This window comes from Sphaerodactylus townsendi, linkage group LG16 (assembly GCF_021028975.2).
Source record: "Sphaerodactylus townsendi isolate TG3544 linkage group LG16, MPM_Stown_v2.3, whole genome shotgun sequence".
In the NCBI taxonomy this organism is placed as follows: domain Eukaryota; kingdom Metazoa; phylum Chordata; class Lepidosauria; order Squamata; family Sphaerodactylidae; genus Sphaerodactylus; species Sphaerodactylus townsendi.
In genome coordinates, this window is record NC_059440.1 from 29,112,343 (window position 1) to 29,133,765 (window position 21,423).

Below are 21,423 nucleotides of genomic sequence, written 5' to 3' on the forward strand. Positions count from 1 at the left end.
GGCTGGAACAAGGGAAAGTCAGGCCAGGAGGAACCCAGTGAGGCCAAGAAGGGATCGATTTTAAGGAGGAGCACAGGAGAAGGTGGCTGTCTCGTAGCCCAGCCAAGACCTTTGAAGATGCACCCGGAGCGTCACTGGAGTCAGCTGTGTTGAGAGAACCACACCTGGTGCGTGTGTTTCCCTTGCAAAAGCAGCAGAGCGGCACAGAGGCTGAACACAGGGAAGCTTACCTGGGCACACACGCATGGCTGAGCTTGCTAGAGAGAACTTCAGACACAAAAGGAAGTCAGAGTCATTTGTAGTTTCTAATCTAATGAAAAGAGTATTTATTAGTGAACTCCATTCTGGATAGAAAGGTGGAGAGAGAGGTTCACTATCTATTCTAATCTAGCTGGATGGAGACGGATGCGCAGGAGACACATCCTCTCCCTAGGCATGGTGAAGGTAAGATGGAGAAGAAGGTAAAATGAGAAGAAGGCGGAAGCAAGGGAGGAAGTCCCTAAGAGTATCAGTCTACCTCAAAGGGATAGAGTCAGCATGATAGAGTAAAGGTGAACAATTCCTAAGTCCCTATCTAGCCACTAGCTCGCTAGTAAAAAACCCCTCTGTAGGATGAGGCAGGAAACAGTGTAAAGTCCCTTTCTTCCAACAAGCTGGACTTTTGGGAGAAGCCAAGAGTGGACTGAGGAGTTGGACCGCTGCTTTCGCATTCCTCAGAGGATCGTGCTGTTATCTTGTGGGGTTTGCGAGTGTCCCCCCCATAGCAGGGGGAGGCAGGGCTGAGTGGGCAGCAGCTTGCTGAAGGCTGCTGAGTGGATTCACGCCACCTGTCTTTCAGGCACCACAAGCCCCCGACTCTGTTCTGTTGGCAGAAGGTGAAGTGAAGCCCTGTCCAGGACAGAACAGCGACCTATTGGAGCATGTACAGAGTTAATTCCTGGACAACTGGAGTGATGTATAGAGGCCCAGAGTTTGAGCTGGGAAGGCCCTGGGATTTTCTCCTCAGCCATAAATGCATACAGGGCTTGGAATAGGCCACTCTCTTAACTTATTAAGACCAGCCTACTTTACAGGGCTGCCATGAGGCAGTTCTTTGAATTGGATAAATACTCCGGGTTCTCCTGTCATGGTGCCTCTCTGGGAGCCTTCCAACCCTGTCATCCTACAAAGATGGATTTTCTCTCAACAAAAAATGGGAAGTCCCGCCCTCCCACTGCCCCCCCTGCTCCCCTGACAAGGAAGACTTCCCCTTTGGGTCAGTTCAGAGGCAAAAGCTTTCTGCGTGAGGTCACCCATGAGTAAGCGGAACACAAGACATTGCGGGCTGCGTTTGTCTGGGTGACTGATAGGCTACCCCTGACGTCATGCTGTGTGTATGTGTCAAGGCATTTGTGCGGCCTGGAGGCACAGGGCGAATTCCTGTGTGTGTGTGTGTGTGTGTGTGTGTGTGTGTGTGTGTGTGTGTGTGAGAGAGAGAGAGAGAGAGAGAGAGAGAGAGAGAGAGAGAGAGATTTCTCCACAGGGTCCGTCCAGCCACGCAGAAGCAGGTTTAAGCCAGCCAGGGCGACACTCCCTTCTGGTCCCAGGTGGAGCAGCTCCGAGGTGGGCAGAACGGCTCTGATGCTATGGAACATCCAGAGATATTCCGGCTGCTCAGGCTGAAGTTGTCAGTAAAATAAGCATCATGACTTCTGGGTGAAAACTGAACTATAGCTACGGGGGAGGGGCTCACTCAGGGCCGGTTTGTTTGCAAGTCAACTCCCACCCTGTGTATGTATGTGTGTGTGTGGGGGGGGAGTGTTCTGCCCTGCACACCCCGGGAGCTGGGGGGCGGGCGGGGTCCTGTTCCCCGAGAAGCCGTTTCACGGGCCGTGTTATGAAGGGGGTGGTATCGGCCTCCTCCTTCCTTTCTGCGGCCCGGGGGACGGGAGCGGCTCCGATGGGCGCGCGCCGGAGACTCGCGGGAAGTTTGTGCTTCCGCGTCGCTGGAGCCCGACGCCCTGGGAGGAAGCTCTGCCCCCCCCCACCGCGAATGCCTTGGGCGGGGCGGAGGGCGGGGCCCTCCTGACGTCGGCTAGGGCATGAATGAACTGGGGCCGAAGTTTCCCACCGGCGGCTCCCATTGACGCCTGCGAGGCCCGCGCGCCCCTTGCCAGCCCGCCCGCCCGCCCGCCAGCCGGGCCCATGAGCCGCACCGGGGCCGCCGCCGGAGCCCTCCTCGCCCTCCTGGCGTGCCTCAGCTGCGGCCGGAGCCAGGAAGAAGGTGAGGTTTCAGCTGCGCCGCCTGGGATCGCCTGGGCTGGCCGGGTCCCCGAGACCCTAGACGGGGCCCTCCTCGCCTCCCCCCTCTCCAGGACCGGGGGAAAAAGTTTGCCCAAGTCGGCGGGGGCTGCCTGTGGCCACGCGGCGGGCCGGGCCGGGGGCGCTGCTTAGCGGGCGCGGAGGTGGCGAGTGGGGGGGGGGGAGGCGGTACCCAGGCCGCCCCCCTCCCGAGCAGCTCGGAGCTGAACCCGGCGGAGGAGGGGAGAGCGACGCCCCTTCGGCCGGCCTGGGGGGAAGCGGAGCGGCGCAGGGGGGCGCGTTCGGTGCATGCCAGACCAGCGGCCTCTTTCTTCGCCTGGGCGCCGCAGCACTTGCCCCGCCGGCCGGGACAGCGGGGGCTGCAACGAGAGGCTCGCCGTCCGCCGGAGAGGGCTGTCTCCCAGCCCGACGATCCTGCCGCTGGGCGCTTCCGCTGGGCCGGGTCCAGAGCCTGAGTGAGGAGGAGTCGGGTTTCCGGGCGGTGACCGTCGCGGCCGGACTTGGCGGGGCGCGCTCTGCCCAGGGGGGGGGGGGGGGCGTCGTTTGTGGCGACTGCGGGGAAAGTGCCCTGCGAGGCTGTGCGGGGCCGAGCAGGAGAGAAGCGCTCTTTTGGCGGCGGACTCGGCTTCCGGGCTGGCGAGGGCTCCGGACGGCCCTCCGAGGCAGCCCCATCAGGGCAGGAGAGCGAGAGCCGCCGCCGCGGGGACGTTGCTGGTTGCGGCTGGCCAGGTGGTCCCGGCAGGGAGGGAGGGAGGCCCGCGGCCCCTCGCCCGCCCGCCTGCCTGCTGCTGCTGCTGCTGCGGGGCCGATTCTGGGAGGGCTTCGGTGGCTTTAAGCCAGTCGGGCCTCTTGCCCGGCGTTTAAAGCTCTGATGCGGGAGGGGGCGGGGGCGGGATGTGTCCCTCCAAGTCCGCTGAGGGCCGTGAAGCAGGAGCAGAGAGCCCAGCTCAAGTGCCGGGAAGGGGGTGCAACGGCAGATCCAAGCCCCCCCCCCATCTCAAGCCCCAGAAAAAGGAGGGACCGTCTCCCCCGCCCCAAATACAAGGACTCTGCCCAGAGCTACGGCCCTCCTGCCTGCATTCCCTCAGGCCTGGCTGCCGTCGATCCTGGCCAAGACAGAGGGAAGTTCTTTGCACATGGCCAGAGATCCTCTTGTGCGGGGCCTCTTCTGCATCACTGGATTTTCCCTGAGCAATGATGCCTGGGATCTCTTCCTGTGTCAAATAAAGGGCAGGCCCTGAAATCTCCAGCTGGGGAGGAGGGGGGCAAAGATCTCTGCTCACCAACTCACCTGGTCCCAGCAGAAGGCCCCGCCCAGTCAGCAGGTGCTGACCCTGATTTGGTGATGCCCCAGTGGGGAGGACTGTTGGAAGCCCTGGGTCTCATCCAGTGCACCCCCCCACCCCACAGAGAGCACCCCAGCTCCTGACGGAAGTCCAGCCTGTCTTCAGGGTGGGATGCCCACCAGGGGAATTGTCTGGCACACAGGTTGGCACCGTTCTCTGCAAAGCCCTGTCCCACATGGGAGGGAGAGGGCCAGGAGGCGCCTGGACCATGAAAAGAGCCCTCACCTCTCTGGGAGGGGCTTTCCCACCCCCGTCCCCTTCCCTGGGACCGGTTGCAGCACTCCAGGCCCAGCTGAGCAGCAGGCAAGTCAGGGGGACACCCCCCCCCCCAAGCCCTGAAGCTGGGCTGAAACAGGCAAGCAGCCCTCCTTCCCTAAGATGCTCCTTTCAATGGGAGGGCCGGAGCCCTGCAGCCAGTCCTGTCCTGGGCCTCTGAAAGAGATCGGCAGGGGGGGGGGTCTCTGAGATCCCTGGAGGACCTGGAGGGAAAGTCCTGGCGGTGCCATCTCTAGCAGCCTCCATGACGAGGCCTTTTGAGCTTCTTGCTTCCTCAGTTCGTCCCCCCCGCCCAGCAATGGCCCTGTGAGCTCCTGAGACCCCCTCTCCCCAGAGGCCTCCTGGAGCTTCTGTCCTGGTGCCAGGTTTGGGGGGTCACAGGAGTGACCTTGCCCACTGGGAGCCTGACAGCCACTGGAGTGGGGCGGGGTCACAGGCTGACCTCTCGCCCTACCCCTTTCTTTGCCGTCCTGGAGCCCTTTGCCCCTGGGCCACCGCCCTGTTCCCAAACAAACCACCCCTGACTCAGCAGGTTGGGCATTTCCTTGGATACCAACAAACAACGATCCTCCAAAGCCCTTGGCTCTGTGATAATTGAGATCACGGAACTGTCAGTGTAGCGTGCTCCAATAGTTTGTGTGTGGTTTTGGGCAACCAGCCCCGTGGTCTCTCGCTGGCAGCCACCGCTCCGGTTATCGTCTGCTGGCGGAGAGTGGGGTTCCCACTGAGTCACTCTCTGCACAGGTCTCTGTGCTGGGCTGGCCTCTGGGTGGGGATGTGGCCGTCCACAGCAGCACTTCATGCGTGGCGGGGTGTGTGTGTGCGCGCAGCGGGCAGCCTCCTCTGAGTGATGCTTGGAGTTCCCAAGAGCCTGGAATTATGGGGCACATATTTTTCCTTTTGTGGGGAGGGGGAAATGCTGTCTGCTGGGGGGAGGGCAGGAGGGAGGCCTCGGTGCTCTGCAGTTTTGGGGGAGGGGGGAGGAGCTCTGCAGTGTCCCTCTGCCTTTTCAGGTGGCAGCGGTTTGGGTAGCCTGTCTGATGGGCGCGGGTCATGTGCTGTGTGGCTGGCTGGCTCTAAGCAGCTGGGGGGCCACCCTTTGCAGGGCAGCGTTGGGCTGTCGCCCCCTCTGGCCTTGCACAAGAGAAGGCCAGGCGCCCCCCTGGCCAGAGCTGCCCTCCAGAGCAGCCCACGGGAGCCTGGGTACATGACCAAGGCCGTGGCTGCTGTGCTTGGGTGCCGTGGCCCACAACTCCTGCTTTGTGTGAGTGTGAACCCATCTTTGCCCAGGCACTTACTGAGCGGGCTGGTGGCTCCCGGGCCGTGACAGGCCTCCCCCCCCCCCCCGGTCTCCTCAGCAAGCCAGAGGGCAGGGCTGCATGCTCGTGGGTGGAGCTGCAGGTCCCTTCCGGACCCTGCAAGGGGATTGGGGGGGTTCGGTTGCCATCTCCAGGGTGGGGGCGATGGGAAGATGGACCTCAGCAGCAGGGCCCACCTGGAGGCTGGCTTCCATGGTCATGGGCAGAGGGTGGGTGTGGCTGACCAGAAGCCGTAGTTTTGGCAAGGAACCCAAGGGGAGGCAGTACTTCCAAACATGTGCAGAGTTGCTGCTGCCGCTTTCCAAGCCATCATACCTTGGGTGGGGGGGCGGGGGTGGAGGCAAGCATTCTGAGTCGGGGGGGGGGGGCTCAGGTTTGGCCTTCCCTTATAACAAAAGGGGACATTGTTCAGGAGCTTGGAATTGGAGGGGGCCAGTGGTGGTCCAGTCCCCCCACCCCACCCACTCTAGTTCTGCTCTTTCGATGGCCAGATTCCCCTTGGGCCGTGCTGGGCTTCTTCCTAGACCACTGTTGGCCACTTCAGGACTCCCTTCTTCTGGGAGAAAGAAGCCCTTGTGGGAGGAAGGGAGGGGGGTCTGCTTTGCTGCTGAAGGGGGGGCATGTGGGGCAGCGATCCGCTCCCTCCCTCTGGGTATTGACGTGCGGTGCTTTGCTTTTTCAGTTGTCCTGCTGGACTTTGCCGGGGCTCAAGGGGACCTGGGCTGGCTCAACCACCCCTACGGCAGAGGGGTAAGTTTGGGGCTGGGAGTGGCCAGAGGCCAGAAGATGCCCTCTGGATGTTTGTCTTGCCCCCCCCCCCGGGAGAACAGTGCAGGAACAAGTGGGAGGGGGGAGGGGTAGTGGGGAGGCATTTGATCCTCCCCTTTCTGACACAGGTGGGGGCTAAGCCCCCCTCACTGATTTTGCTTCCCTTCTCTTAGCATTTCCCCCCTTTTGAAAGCCTGTCCCAGCCCTTTCGGGCCACTTCCAGGCATGGGTTTTTTGTTCCCTTTGGGTGCATCGAAAGCTTTCTGCGTATCTGGGGAGCCTTCCAGCTATGCCAGCCTTGTCTGAGTTTTCCGGGCATTCCACCTATTGCTGCCTGGTGTGATTTCTGTGAGAGTCTCCCAGGCATCCTGTGGCAGGGAGTTCCACGGGTTGCTCATGCACTGCATGGATAAAGGTTCCCTTCCTGGCACCAATGCTCTCTCTCCTCTGCCAGTGGGACCTTCTCCAGAACGTGATGAACGAGACCCTCATCTACATCTACTCCGTCTGCAACGTGATGGAGGGGGGCCAGGACAACTGGCTGAGGTCTAACTGGATTCACCGCAGCGAGGCACAGCGCATCTTCATCGAGCTTCACTTCACCGTCCGGGACTGCAACAGTTTCCCCAGCGGGACGGGCACCTGCAAGGAAACTTTCAACCTCTACTACGCCGAGTCGGACGTGGACTACGGCATCAACTTCCAGAAGCGGCAGTTCCGCAAGATCGACACCATTGCCCCCGACGAGATCACCGTGCGCGAGGACTTTGCCGCCCGCAACGTCAAGATCAACAAAGAAGTGCGCCCGGTCGGGCCGCTCACGCGCAAGGGGTTCTATGTGGCCTTCCAGGACATCGGGGCTTGCGTGGCCCTCCTCTCAGTACGGATCTACTACAAGAAGTGCCCCAGCGTCCTCCGCAACATGGCCAGCTTCCCCGAGACCATTGCCGGAGCCGACTCGCAGGCCTTGGCCAAGGTGCGGGGAGCGTGCGTGCCGGACGCTGTGGCAGAGGAGGCGCCGGCCATGCACTGCAACTCAGACGGAGAGTGGCTCGTTCCCATCGGGGAGTGCCTCTGCCGCCAGGGCCACGAGACACACGGGGACAGTGGCTGCAAAGGTAAGGCCTGGCTTTTGTGCACCTGCCCGTGCCGGACTTTTGTCCTCCCCACCCCCGTTCCCAACCATCCCAGAGGAGATCTTGAAAAGTACCCTGAGATCCATCCAGGAAATGCCACGGACACCTCTTGGGGCCCAGGTGTGGAAAGGAGTGGGGCCCTTTGATGGGGGTGTAGTTGGGTGAGACCAGAAGTGGAGGTGATCTCTCGAGGGCCGTGGGCCTCTCACCCCCCTCTCTCAGCCTCACCTACCTCAAAGGGCTGCGGTGAGGACCAAAGGAAAAGAGAGCACGGGGCTGCTTGGGGAAGGGGGAACGGGAAGGGGGCCACAGCCGGCTGAACGGAGGGCCCCGGGGAACGGATCGATTGCAGGCGGCAAAGGGGAAAGACGGGTTCCTTTGGCAACCTGTCAGGGTAGCGGGAGCCCCTTCCAATGAGGGCTTCCAGGCTGGATGTCCACACTTCCGTGGCATCTGTGGGAAATGCTCAGGGGGGTCCTGGTCCCCCAGGTGGGAGCGGTTTCTCCAGCCAGTCAGAGAGGCTGCTGAGGGGGTCCAGGGGGGTTCTGCGAAATACTTGGGAAACTTCCCTGATGGGGGAATGTCACAGGGGGCACCTTCTCCTCTCCCTCCCCCCAAACAGCCTGGAAAGACAGGAAACTGGACCACCGCCTCATTTGTGTCTGGACTTTTGGGTGGCCCTGAGTATCTGTGGGTTGGCAACTCTTATTGACCGGCTGGGTTGCAGCCAGAGAGAGGTTTGATTCCTGGTGTTTGTACACTTCTGTTCAGCCCCTTTATGGGCACTGAGAGGCAAATATCTCCCGTGGGCCCACTTAGCCAGTTCATCCTCTGACTTCCAAGCCCAGCTAGGCTGTTTGTGGCACCCGGGCATTCTGCAGACGGCACCACGAGACCACCCAGCGGAGAGGGCCACCTTTTCCGCACGGTCCAGTTTCATGACCTGAAATGGCCTGCTGGCGAGGGGGGGGGGCCTTTCAGCCAGGGAGTAAATGGCCCCCCCAAGAGGCAATCATTTCCAGGTGGGGGTGGCAAAGCATGACCTTTTTGAGTAGCTCGCAGTGCTCAGGGGAGCCAGTGCACCCAGCGGTCAGGCCTGGGATTGAGAAGCCACTAGGGTGGGCAATGGGTGTGGAACAGGCTGCAGTGGCCCCCGCGGGGTTAATGGTTCTTCCTGTGAGGACCAGGGCGACTTCCATGCTGGGCCAGGGAGGGAGGTGTTGCCCCCCCCCCCCACGTGGCAGGTCCATGCTCTGCTCCAGAGTTGCTTCTCTCATGGTTCCTGTGCACCCTGCATGGACCTGAGGGGGCTGTGGGATAAATCCTGGAATCATGAGGGAGGGGTCAAGGGTCAGCTTGGTCTGGACCCTGGGCAAGATCAGCTGCCCTTTGGGAAGGCTGGTCAGTGCTGGGAGTCTCCCTTCCAAAGTCCCTTGGGAGACCCCACAGAACTGCCTGGAGTCGGGCTGCCAGCTCCGGATTGCGAAATACCTGAAGGTGCTGGGGGGGGGGAGGTGAGGAGGGGGAGGTCTGGGGAGCGGGGGGGGGGGGCTTCAGGGGAGTCGAGTGCCCCAGAGTCCGTTTTCCAAAGCACTGGGGTCTCCATGCGAACCAATCTCTGTCATTTGGAGGAAATCCCCTTGGAGGTTGGCAACACCGGCTGGGCACCACAACTCACGCCGGCCATCCGGTTAGGTGCCGGAGGGGAGAGAGGAGGCAGAGGCTCCGGGTGCTGCTGCTTCCGGTGCCTGGCAGAACCCCACCTGGGTCCTCGGCAGGCAGGGGATTTCTCCCGTGGCTGCGTGGAAGCAGAGTCAGGGCAGGGTCCCTGTGATGATGGTGCGCGGCTTTCAGGGAGAAGTTTCCCGGTTCAGTCTCTGCGGGAGATGCATGAAGGACAGTGAGGCTCAGTGCCCCCCCCCCCCCTGCCCCTTCACCTGCATCCTGTGTTTGAGTTTTGTTCAGGATTCTGCTTGAGGAATGCGCCTGGGTTTTGCAAAGCGAGATAAACAGCTTTCAAGGTGATGAAGTAATGCAGCCTCTTGAGCAAGCTCCCCCCCCCCCCCGCTTCCAAAAGGCTCCCAGGAAGGAGGGGGCCATTTGCCCTCCCAGCTGCCTGTGCCAGGAGGAACAGCCCTGCCAGAGGCTGCTAGTGGCCAGCGTGGCGCTTGTGGCAGGAGGCCCTGCAGAGACAGCCTTGTCTGGCTTCTCAGGGCCCACAGGGAGAGTGACCCGGCTGGGAATTCTGCTTTGCCCCACATTGACTGGAGATGTTGCCCATTTCTGCTGAGGCTTGGTGGGGGCCGGCTGCACTCCACAAGACTGGGCTTCTGTTGCCCTCGCTACCCCTACCCGCCCCCTCTGTTGTGGCATGGGGCTGCTATCCTCCTCCCTCCCCAGCCAGCTGCCTGTAGACGCGGCAGGAGCTTCCCACAACGGAAGGGGGGTGGAGGAAAGAATGTGCCCTTTTGTGTGTGCGAGCCGCTGGCCTCCCCTCCCTCAGCCTCCCGGCCTCTGCAAAATGGGAGGCCCACGGGCAGGCAGGCAGGAAAGAAAGGCAGGCGGTGGATCTGCAGGAATAAACACTGCTCGTCTGGGCTTCCTGTGTGTGCACCCCCCTCCCCTCCCCTGCCTTTCCCACTTGGCCTTTCCCCACGCTGCCAAGGAGGGTCTGTTCCCCTGACAGCATTGGGGGGGGGGATCCTTGCTGTGCCCACCTCCAGCTAGCCTCCAGGGGATCCCTTCAGCTGGTGCAGGCCTCGGCCTCTGCTTGAGGCCGGCCAAGGAGAGGTCAGCAGCATCGCCCAGAGGCACATCTCACATAAGACACACATTCACAGGCACCCACAAAAGCAACCAAAAAGAAGAAAAGAAGTAAAAAACATAGCAAAGTACAACCCATTACACAACTTACAACAACTTACAACTGTCTCATCTTTACTGAAAGTTAACTCTAGATTCACACATATAATTTTTTAGAATTAGATCACTTATGTGCCCAGTGGCACGATCAAGGGGGTGCACTGGGCGTGGCAAGATGCCCGGAGCAGAGCCCAGCACCGACGGCCCACTCCTGTGTGGAGAGCGAGGAGGTGGCCGATGCTTCAGCCAGGTGCTGTGCTCGTGTGCCTCACTTTCCAGTTCCCGGGGAATTAGGACATTTTCACTGGAGGAACGTTCGTAGGGAAGAGAGAAATGCAGATGCGGTCACCATCCCTGGGTGGAGCTATGGGGAGGAGCTCCTCGTCCCGCCAAGCAATGCCCCCAGCTGACCTAGCAAGTGCAGAAGATGCCCAGTCCGAGATTCAGAATATGCAGGATCCTAGCAGTGGGGGGAGGGGGGAGTGGCTGGAGTATCCGTGGATCCTGCTTTGCTGCATGGACTGTCTGGGCCACCTGAGAGTGAAGTGCATACCTGGGCCGTATCCTGGCCTTTCCCACCCTGACTACATGGGATGCAGCTGCCAGCTCGGCCACCTGCGGAAGTGCTGGACAGACGGTCAGCCCAGCTTACTTCTGGGGGGCAGGGAAGTGAAGGCTCTGGGGCTGGACACAGGCTGGGCCAGGCAGGGCTTCTTGTTCCCAGGCTCTCCTCTAGTCCCTTCCCTTCATGAACCCTGTGACCCATTTGCCTTCTCCTCTGTTTCTAAGAAAGCAGAAGCATTCAGCCTGCCCCCTCCCCCACAAAAAATCTGGACAGGGCAGGTTGGCAGAGGGGCTATGGCTGAAGCAGCCGCTGCTTCATTTGGCAGCTAGAAGAGCCATGGGAAGTGGCTGAAGGGGGGAGCCCGAGAAGGTGCCTGACTGCTGGGGACCAGAAGGTCTGGGGCTGCCCGGTTGAAGCTGCCTTCTGCCCAGCTGTAGGTTCCCTCCAGGCTTTGGAGCCAGCTGAGAAAGGTCCTCCATTCAACTGGTGAGGGAACCGGGGCAGCTTTGTGGCCTTGCCAGAGGATGGGAGTCTCTCCTTCCTTCCTTCCTTCCTTCCTTCCTTCCTTCCTTCCTTCCTTCCTTCCTTCCTTCCTTCCTTCCTTCCTTCCTTCCTTCCTTCCTTCCTTCCTTCCTTCCTTCCTTCCTTCCTTCCTTCCTTCCTTCCTTCCTTCCTTCCTTCCTTCCTTCCTTCCTTCCTCCCTCCCTCCCTCCCTCCCTCCCTCCCTCCCTCCCTCCCTCCCTCCACACCCACAGCCAGACTGGCACACAGTGTCCCCTCTTCATCTGGGATGGCTCACTGGGCGGCCTTCCCGCCCTCGCCCTGTGGGGCCAGCAGTGGCCACCCCTTCAGTCATTCTGGGCTTCTGAGGAGGCCAAGGGCAAGAAATGTTTGGCCAGAGGCGTGGCTTCTTCCCTTGGGACGGCCTTGCCCTCGACAGGGGAGGAGCTCTGCTGCCTCTGAGGAAGAGGTTACATCTGGCTGCGGCAGCCCAGCAGACGTCTGGGGTTTCCATCTGTCCGGCTCGTGAAAGAGCTTCCTGTCCTCGAGGAAGTGACGGGGTTCCAGGGGGACCTCATGGAGCAAATGTGCTTCTCAGGGAAGCAGAGACTCTGCCAGGAAATGCACACGACTCTCCAACATTCCTGTGCCTGGACAAACTTTTCCCCGCACAACCCCTCCCCTCTGGTGCAAACGTGCTGCAATGCCTGCCCGCCCCTGCTCTGGGGGTGCGTCTTCCTTCCTGGTGCTTGCTCCTGATCAGCTGCATGGCGAGGGCCGACCCGAGCGCCTCTGAGCATGTGCCACCACCCCACCCCGTTAGCTCTCAGTTGGTATGGCACGTTTGCTTCCCGGTTTCTCTTGTGCCCAGAGAGGGCCCTGCCGCCGTCTGCCTTGAATCTGGATCTGTGGGGGCCAGCTAACCCCTGCCCCCTTGGTCTCCCTTCACTGCAGCCTGCCCTGCCGGCTTCTTCAAATCGGACATCTCCAACAGTGCCTGCTCAAAGTGCCCGCTGCACACGCTGCCCTCTGCTGTGGGCGCCACCTGGTGCCCCTGTCAAGAAGGCTATTTCCGGTCCTTGACTGATCCAGTCTCTTCGCCCTGCACAAGTAAGTGAGCGAGCGGGCCCAGAAGGGCAGAATCCCCCCTTTAAGAATAAAATTCCCTCCTGCCTGCCTCTTCCGCCTTGCTCTTCCGAGCTGGGGATGTTTAGCCTATCCCCATTCATAGGAACCAAGTATGAGACCATTTTACAGCTGGGAAAACAAAGGAGGAGGAGAGTTTGGATTTATACCCCACCTTTCTCTCCTGCAAGGATACTCAAGGTGGCTTTCCCTTCCTCCCCCCACAACCGACACCTTGTGAGGCAGGTGGGGCTGAGAGAGTTAAGAAGAACTGATTAGCATAAGGTCACCCAGCAGGAATGTGCGGAAACACATCTGGTTCACCAGATAAGCCTCTGTCACTCAGGTGGAGGAGTGGGGAATCAAACCTGGTTCCCCAGATTAGAATCCACCTGCTTTTAATGGCTGCACCATGCTGGTTTAGATGGAAGTTCACGGGGCTAGATGGAAGTTCAAGAAAGATAGTTCTGTGAACAACCGTGAATGGAGCCTCCATACTCAGAGGCAGTTTGCTGGTATTTATAGAACAGGTGTATGGAAGAAGAATGGGGGGACCTTGCTGTGCCTGAGACTTGGAGGGAAGTAAATGTGGCAGAGGGCATCTCTTTTATGTGTGTCCACAAGGGTCCAGGAGAGAATCAGAGCCAGAACAGATGGGCTGGGTCGGCAGAAGGTCTCAGTCTGGCGACGAAGAGGGTGGCGGAGTGCCGGGCATCTCTTTGCAGACAGCCGTCGTGATGACACGTTTTCCCACTTGTTGTGGCAGCCCAGCCTTAAAGAGGGTTTTTGTCTCACCTGCTGCTTCTGCAGGCCCCCCATCGGCCCCCCAGGGCGCCAGAGCGATCGGCTTGGGGGCCAAAGTGCAGCTGCTCTGGTCCCCGCCTCAGGACCCTGGAGGCCGCCAGGACATCGTGTACAGCGTGACGTGTGAACAGTGCTGGCCGGAGACAGGGGAATGCCAGCCCTGCGATGCGTCTGTCCGGTACTCGGAGCAGGCTCATGCCATGACAGGCACTGTCCTCACAGTCAGCGACCTGGAGCCGCATGCGAATTACACCTTCACCGTGGAGGCCAGGAATGGTGTGTCATCCTTTAGCACAGAGCGGAGTTTTGCCGTTGCCAGCATCACGATCAACCAGACAGGTAAGAATATTCACATACCCTCCCCCGCCACGACAGGCGGACTAGACCCACGTGTTCGTTCCTTGTGCAGGCCTGCAGGTACTATTGACCCAATAGTATTCCACGAGAGGCTGCCCCACTGCTCTGTCCGAACACATGACAATATTGACTGATCCAGGATGTCTCAAATCAGAGCACAGTGAATGTCGTCCTTCCACATTTGCTGGGCCCTCCCTGTCCCAGTCTGACCTCACCACAGTGATCTCCAGACTAGACTACTGTAACTGGCTCTATGCAGGGCTGCCCTTGAAGCTCCTTTGGAGATTATAATCGGTCCCTGTTATAATTGGAGGCATCCGGGATCAGCCCCGTCTCCTGGGTTAGGTTCAAGGTGTTGGTGCTTAAGTTTAGGGTGCTGCTGTGCCCCTGGACTGTTCAGTAACAATATTCTTTATTGAAACAGCATCAGGATAAACAATTTGGACTTCTATTGCCAGAACTGAGAATTAGGTGCCCAAACAGCTTCCGTCACACCCCCACTCCATGACCCCCACCCTCCACGTATCGCGACACCACGTCCCACCACCAGTCCCCAGGGGAGGGAACCGCTCCCCTTTGCGCTCATGGGAAGGCGAAGGCACCCAAACCGCCTGGGAGATGGGGGGTTGCGCTTCGGCCCTATCCTGTGGTGGCCAGTCACTGACCAAAGCAAACCACATGAAAGCCAAGGGTGTTGGGGAGGGAGGATGAAATCTCTCTGGTCACTGCTCACCCTCTATTCTGCTTCCCCACTGTTCAGAACCCCCCCAAGTGACCTCAGTGACCCTGGATAGCCGCACAGACACCAGCCTGACCGTGTCCTGGACCGTCCCTCCCCGGCAGCAGAGCCATGTCTTCAAATATGAGGTCACCTACAGTAAGAAGGTACCCTGCCTGCCTGCCTGCCTGCCTGCCTGCCTGCCTCCCTCCCTCCCTCCCTCCCTCCCTAACTCCCCTCCCCTCCCTCCCTTCTGAATACTCATCTAGCTCTCTCGTGCTGGGAGGGGCTCCTCTGATCCCCCCCCCTCCCCGGCCGCTGAGGACAGTTCCCACCCATAATCTCTGGGTTTGTTTGTTTTGCAGAGGGATGAAAACAGTTACTCGGTTGTGCGCTGTGAAGGCAGCTCCAACTCTGTGACCCTCACGAAGTTGACCCCGGGCACCAAGTACCTGGTGCGTGTTCAGGCTGTGACCCAGGAGGGCTACGGGTCCCAGACCACGGATTATCAGTTTGAGACGCTTGATGAAGGTAAGGCCTGTTCTGAATGCTGTGGGAAGGGCGGGTCTTGGGAAGCTGTCTCCATTTTTCTTGCAGAGGCCATTTCCTGACTACCCCCTTTCTCCTTTCTTCTGCAGGCTCTGACCGCACAAATAGCGCCTCGGTCCTGTGGGGTGTCATTGCTGGTGTCATCTTCATGGTCTTGGTGGTGCTGGCCATTGTCTTATTCATTCTCCGGAGGTGTGCATTTCACTGTCTCTCTGTCCAGGGCCACGTGGGCTTTCAGTGGCTCCGTCAGGTGTGGCTTCGCCAGGGGGATCCGGTGCTTTTGAGCTACTACGATCCCGTGGGCTCTTTCCGTGGGACTAGAGCCCGGCTGTGAGGCCCTGCCCAAGACCCTTCCACTGCTGGGGCCTGGCCTTGCTTATAGCTTTGGCACTTCTTGGGTGGAGCAGGGGGTGGGGTCATAGGCGGGGGATGGGCCCCCCACTAGGTGAGCCTCTCTTCTTGAGCAGTGGAGGCGGTTGACTCTCGGAGGTTGGTTTCCAGGGAAGGCTGGTCTCTTGCACCCTGGTGCAATCCTGGGGGTGCTGCAATTCATGAAGCCCACAGCCAAGCGTTGAAGGGGGGAAGGGGCTGCTCTGCTGAATGGCGGCTCCCTCACGCCAGAGGCCTCCTGACTCCGGAAAGGGCATTAGTGGCATCAGAGCACCGCTTTGCGAGTGTTGCTGTCACGTTGGCAGACTGTGCCAGAGTTTCAGCACCGTGAGAGGGCCCTCTGAAGCCTGGGGTGTGGGAAATAAAGCCAGGAGATTTGAGCAGTGAGACCTGCGTTGAGATGCCAGCTGGGCCACACAGCCGACTGGGACTGCAGGCTCCCTGCCCCCGGCAACCTACCTCAAAGGGCTGTCGTGAGGATAAAGGGGATGACCATTGACCCTTCCTTAAGCTCTTTGGAGAACAAGCAGGATAAAAATGCAGGTGATGAACCCCCGTGGCAGAAGACATCCACGCTGCTGCATCTTTTTGTAGAGTTCGTGTCTCACGTGGGTGAACAGATATGTGTGCCTATACGTTTATATTGAAAAAGCATTGATATTGGAGAAGTGCAGGAAAGAGGCGGAGTCATGGGAAGGGCTGAATCTCTTGCACGGGGGGGGGGGGGGGTCAGTGGAAGCAGCTGGACTGCCTCGCATGCGGGGGGGGGGTCTGATTCCAGCCTCTTCTTGCTCTTAGGAAGAAGAACTTGCGAGCACGACAGACGTCAGAGGACGTTTACTTCTCCAGGGCTGGTGAGCAGGGATCTCCTCCTGAGCTGGCAGCTGGGCCAAATCTCTCCACGGCTGCAGGGCAGGAGAACTGTCCTCCCCGGCTAATCACGAGGGGGGGCTGCAGAGCATTCAGATGGCCACGTGCCAAAGGGATCCATTCACACCATTCCTTGTCTCATTCTTGGGCCTCTCAGACCAGCTGAAGCCGCTGAAGACCTATGTGGACCCCCACACTTACGAAGACCCCAGCCAGGCTGTGCTGAAGTTCACAACGGAGATCCCTTCCTCTTGTGTTTCCCGGCAGAAAGTCATTGGGGCAGGTAGGGACAGCAAGGCTGCGAGGATCAGAGGGCGACAGAGGGGGGAGGAGGGGAGGGCAGAGACCCCTCCCTTGGGCCACCAGAGTTGGTTCAGGAAGGAGAGGATGGCTGCAGGGGAGAGAAGGCCAGACTCCAGAGCTTGTGGGGCAAGCCTGCTTCCCTGGAGACGGCATCGCTTTTCCTTTTCTCCTGCCAGGTGAATTTGGGGAGGTCTACAAGGGGATCTTGAAACATGGCAAGAAGGATCTCCCGGTGGCCATCAAGACGCTGAAATCGGGCTACACGGAGAAGCAGCGCATCGACTTCCTGAGCGAAGCGAGCATCATGGGGCAGTTCAGCCACCACAACATCATCCACTTGGAGGGCGTGGTGTCCAAAGGTCAGCCCCCCTTGAGGGAGTGGAAGGGCTGGGCGGGTGGAGGCCCCACCCTGACAAGCCACTGTTTTCGCCCTGGCGCTGCCATGGGTCATGGCTGTCCCTCTCTCTTTTTCCAGCCAAGCCTTTCATGATAATCACGGAGTTCATGGAGAATGGCGCGCTGGATCGATTCCTACGGGTGAGCGTGCCTGCTTAGCCGGGGGGTAGGGAGGGAGGGCCCACGTGTGCTTCGCTTGATCCAGCCCTGCAGGCCTCTGCAGACGGCCGTGGAGCAGCCTGGTGAGTCCCTCGTGCTTGTCTCCCCAGGAGAAGGATGGGGAGTTCTGTGTCTTGCAGCTGGTGGCCATGTTGCAGGGCATTGCTGCGGGCATGAAGTACTTGGCCAGCATGAACTACATCCACCGGGACTTGGCTGCTCGCAACATCCTTGTCAACAGCCAGCTAGTCTGCAAAGTCTCCGACTTCGGTCTCTCCCGGGTGCTGGAGGATGACGTCGATGCCACCTACACAACCAGTGTGAGTCTGCCCTGCTGCCACCCTGACTCTCAGCCACCCGGGAGTGCCAGGAAGTGGGACCAGGTCAGGAGGGCACGAGGGGCCGGGGCCTTCCCGTAAAGCGTGCTGCGGAATGAACGGCACACCTGGCTGGGTCGTCATGGCTTAGCTTCTTTGCCCTCTGGGCTCAACTCAGAGTAACCCCACAGATTCTGCAGCTGCCACCTGCCGATGTTACTGCTAGGCCACGTTTGCTGTGGGTTTTCTGAGACCCACAGGGAGCAGCGTCTTTCTGGCCCTCTCCTGGATGCTCTCACAGCTTGGCCATCTCGGTTAGCTTTGAGCTTGGTGTCAGGAGGACTCAGAAGGCGTGGAAGAAGAGTCAGGAAGAGAGGTTTGGCCTTGGGCAGTCTTGGGGAAAGGAAGAAATCCCTGCTTCACTAGCTGTGGGCTGTTGAGGCTGAACCCCACTTGGGCATCCTGCAGGAAGAGACCCGATAACCTCGGGAACTCAGCGGGCCGTTGGCTATCCTGTGGAAAGGCCTGCCATGGGGACAGAGTTGGTGGGGTCTTCTGAGGCCGCCATGGTGCTGAGGGGCCTTCTGGGTTTTGTGTGTTGGTCCCCACAGGGCGGGAAGATCCCGATCCGCTGGACAGCACCTGAGGCCATCTCGCACCGCAAGTTCACCTCTGCCAGCGATGTCTGGAGCTACGGGATTGTGATGTGGGAGGTGATGTCCTATGGAGAGCGACCCTACTGGGAACTCTCCAACCAAGAGGTGAGCGTCTCCTCCAGGGCAGCAGGGCTGGGTTGGTATTTCCACCGTTGTATATTCTGCAGTTTGTTTACATCCACAGACTGAAAAGGCACCCCTGGGAGACGTGGGTTGGCTGGATCCCCTCCAGTCCCATCCCCGGGCATTCAGGAAGGTCCAGCCCAGCTGAGGCCTCGCCTGCCCCACCCTTCTGCAGTTTGAGTGTAGCAGCACCCTACAGCTTCCTCTGCCCCCCCCCCCCACACACACACGTTTTCCCCCAGGGCAGCACACAAAAGTAGCCTTGGAGTGTGGGTTGTGGGGTCACCTGGTCTTCCCGGGGGGGGGGGTGTGAGAGGGAGGCGCTTCCTAATCAGCCAGCGTGGCGTCCCTGCGTGCTCTACCCAGTGGCAGCTCTGGTGCCGGGCTGAGGGGGGGCCCAGACCTTGGGAGCCAATTGCCTGCTGCCAAAGTCCTTGCTGCGCTAGTGGGGTCATCTGCTGCCCTGCGTGTTGGCCGTGTTCAGTTCTGGGGCTCCAGCAGGGCTCCTCACGCTTCACTCGCCCCCCCCCCATCAACCCCCACTCTTCCTCCCTTTTCGGGCAGGTCATGAAGGCCATCAACGAAGGCTTCCGGCTCCCAGCCCCCATGGACTGCCCATCCACCATCTACCAGCTGATGATGCAGTGCTGGCAACAGGAGCGGAGCCGCCGGCCCAAGTTCAGCGACGTGGTCAGCATCCTAGACAAGCTCCTCAACTCCCCAGACTCGCTGAAGACCTTGGCAAACTTTGACCCTCGGTAGGGGCTGCTGCCTCGTCATCAGGGCACCTGGGGGTGGGGCTGGGGACCCCCTCGCCTGGGGAAGCAGCAAGCCCACCTAGTGGCTGCAGGAAGGGCTTTCCTCTACCCCACCCCCACCTCAGGAGTGGAAGCTGAGCAAATGGAGCTGGCAAGCAGGGCTTCCTCTGTGAGGCTCCCCCCCCCCCAACAAAAGCACTCTCAGGAGCCACGGGCTCTGTTGTGTCTCTGAAGGGTCTCCATCCGCCTGCCCAGCACCAGCGGCTCTGAGGGGATCCCTTTCCGGACAGTGTCCGACTGGCTGGAGTCCATCAAAATGCACCAGTACACAGATCACTTTGTGGCCGCCGGCTACGATGTCCTTGAGAAGGTGGTCCAGATGACCAATGAGTGAGTGAAGGGGGGGGGCTGGCACAGCAGTTTCACTCTCGGCCAGACAGGCTGGCTTCCCCCTCCTCTCGGCCACTGGCAGGCGCCCCCCTCCTCACTACAGCCGAGCCAGGCAGGGTCTGCTCTTTCCGGGAAGGACAGGCCACCCTTCATCCTGGATCGGCTATTGGTGTGTCTGCGGAGGGGTCGTCACCACAGGGCGGAGGCGGACCTCTGGGGTCTCTGCACCTTCCTGTGCTTGCCGTCGTCTTCCCAGTGGCAAGTAGTGCCCTCTGCAAGCAGGGGAAGGGCTGCCTGCTCATTCCGGTGCGGGGGGGCAACTTTTGCTCTGGCGGCTTCAGCCTCCCTGGCTCAGGTGTCTCCAGCGACAAACACGCCCTCCCTGTGGAGGCTGCCCTGGATCCATTAGTCTGGGGAGGGGAGGGGGCTGCTTTTCCTCAGGGGAGGGGCAGGGGGAGAGCCTTCAATGCTATCGAACTGTCTGATTTGTGGGGGTGGGGGTGGGGAGAGCAGTGGGTCCTGCCTGTCCACTGTCCAGATTTCTCACTTGTCTGCCCCCTCTCTCTGTTCCCAGGGACATCAAGAGGATCGGGGTGCGTCTCCCGGGGCATCAGAAGCGCATTGCCTACAGCCTGCTGGGTTTGAAGCAGGAGGTCAGCGCCGTGGGCATTCCCATCTGAGGCCACCGAAGGGGCCTGACCTCTCCCTCGGGTGGCTCCGTCCTCCGCAGTGCAGTGAGGACCCCCTTGAAGCCCCCTGGCTCCTGGGACGTACTTGAAGTGAGGAATCCAAGCACCGCCTCACCCGCGTTGCTGCCCGCCTCGTGCCAAAGGCCAGTGGGCTATTGCTGCTGCTTCTCTCCAAGTGCCGTATTTATTGCTCCTCCTTCCAGCTGCTCTGGACAGTGAAGGCTGGAAATGTTCCCGGTTGAGGGTCCGTGGCAGAAGGTGGCCATGCAGATCTGGCCACAGGGGCCACTAACCACTGGTGCTGCCTGCCAAAGGATAGCCCAAGCGACACATGCCTGGCCAGCTTCTGGAAGTATCTGGAAGATGTGCCGAACCAGCCCAGAGACCTCCTTGTGGAAGGGTTGTGGCCTCCTTGTCTTGCAAAGAGAATGGAGAAGGGGCCCCCTTAGACACCCAGACCTCCCTGCCTCCTGGGGGGCTGCTGGCAGTCTCCCGCCCCCCCCCCCCCCGGCCCACTTGGCCTAGACCTGACCAGCAGCTGCAGTCGTGGCTCACCCTCAGCCTCCTCCCTGGCTTGGATCCTCCTGGAGTTGGCCTGGCAGGAAGCCTTCACCGGCAGTCGCCATGGGCACCAGCGCCCCCCCACCCCCCCAGGGCCAGGTCTGCTCCACGTGGTCCCCACAACATCGCTGGCGCCTCTGAGGCTCTGCCTGGCCAGGTGTGTTCTTGGGGACCTGTGAAGGTCCCTATTCTATTCTCGCCATGAGCGCAGGTGGCCGAGTGCTCCTCTGTTCCAGCTGGGTGGGGGGCCCTGCCTTTTACCCTCTCGCGTCGAGCCTCTGGGCTGAACCCCTTTTTGGCCCTGAAGGGGTTTTGCCGCCTTCCGCCTCCCGCTTCCTGTCCCCCGTTAGTTCTGCTCCACGCTGCCTCTCCTCTCCCCCCACCCCACAAGGCACTCTTACTTCTGTGGACGGTTCTTCGTTCATTCATAGTTTTGTCTTTTTTTAAAAAAGAAAACATAATTTATTTTTTATATTTATTAATGATAAACTCATGCACAGTTTTCAACAAAACATGCAAACGACTTTATTTCTGGTGTGTTTTGAGTGGTGTTCTCTGGGTTTAATAAACATTTGTAATTCTTTTAAAAAGTGGCCGTTGTCGTCCTTCCCGTCCTCTGATCATTCCCTGCAAAGCCTGAAGTTCCTTTCGAGCCCCTTGGCTGGCAAGCCTCCAGGCGGGTGGGGGGCTGTCCTCTTGCCTGGGTCACCTTTCTCCCCTCCTGCCGGGGGCTTTGCGTATTGCACCGAAGGCAGGCCCCCTTGCTTGCCCCAGACCAAGGAACCTTTGGCTCCAATTCAGCGAGGCTGCCCCGGTTCCTTCCTGCCCTGCATGCCACAGCAAGGGACATGCCCCCTTGGGCCCGGCAGCAACTGAAGGGCCCCTCTGGCTTCCCCCCCATAAGAACAAGCCAGCTGGATCAGACCAAAGTCCATCTAGTCCAGCTCTCTGCTACTCGCAGTGGCCCACCAGGTGCCTTTGGGAGCTCACATGTAGGATGTGAACGCAATGGCCTTCTGCGGCTGTTGCTCCCGATCACCTGGTCTGCTAAGGCATTTGCAATCTCAGATCAAGGAGGATCAAGATTGGTAGCCATAAATCGACTTCTCCTCCATAAATCTGTCCAAGCCCCTTTTAAAGCTATATAGGTCAGTGGCTTGCTGGCGCTGCTCTATTACCCGAGG

General features: G+C 60.0%; 1 protein-coding gene across 1 annotated transcript; it reads left to right on the forward strand.

The window, feature by feature from the left end:
• Positions 1 to 1,911: 1,911 nt before the first annotated feature.
• Positions 1,912 to 20,829, forward strand: EPHA2 (EPH receptor A2). Its single transcript, XM_048518980.1, has 17 exons — positions 1,912 to 2,263; positions 5,925 to 5,992; positions 6,465 to 7,128; positions 12,029 to 12,184; positions 13,010 to 13,342; positions 14,121 to 14,245; positions 14,444 to 14,609; positions 14,717 to 14,819; positions 15,816 to 15,871; positions 16,045 to 16,170; positions 16,367 to 16,549; positions 16,666 to 16,727; positions 16,856 to 17,065; positions 17,674 to 17,823; positions 18,406 to 18,599; positions 18,834 to 18,989; positions 19,564 to 20,829. The coding sequence occupies exons 1-17, from the start codon at positions 2,086 to 2,088 to the stop codon at positions 19,667 to 19,669; spliced, it is 3,036 nt and encodes a 1,011-aa protein (XP_048374937.1). The 5' UTR covers positions 1,912 to 2,085; the 3' UTR covers positions 19,670 to 20,829.
• Positions 20,830 to 21,423: the final 594 nt, after the last annotated feature.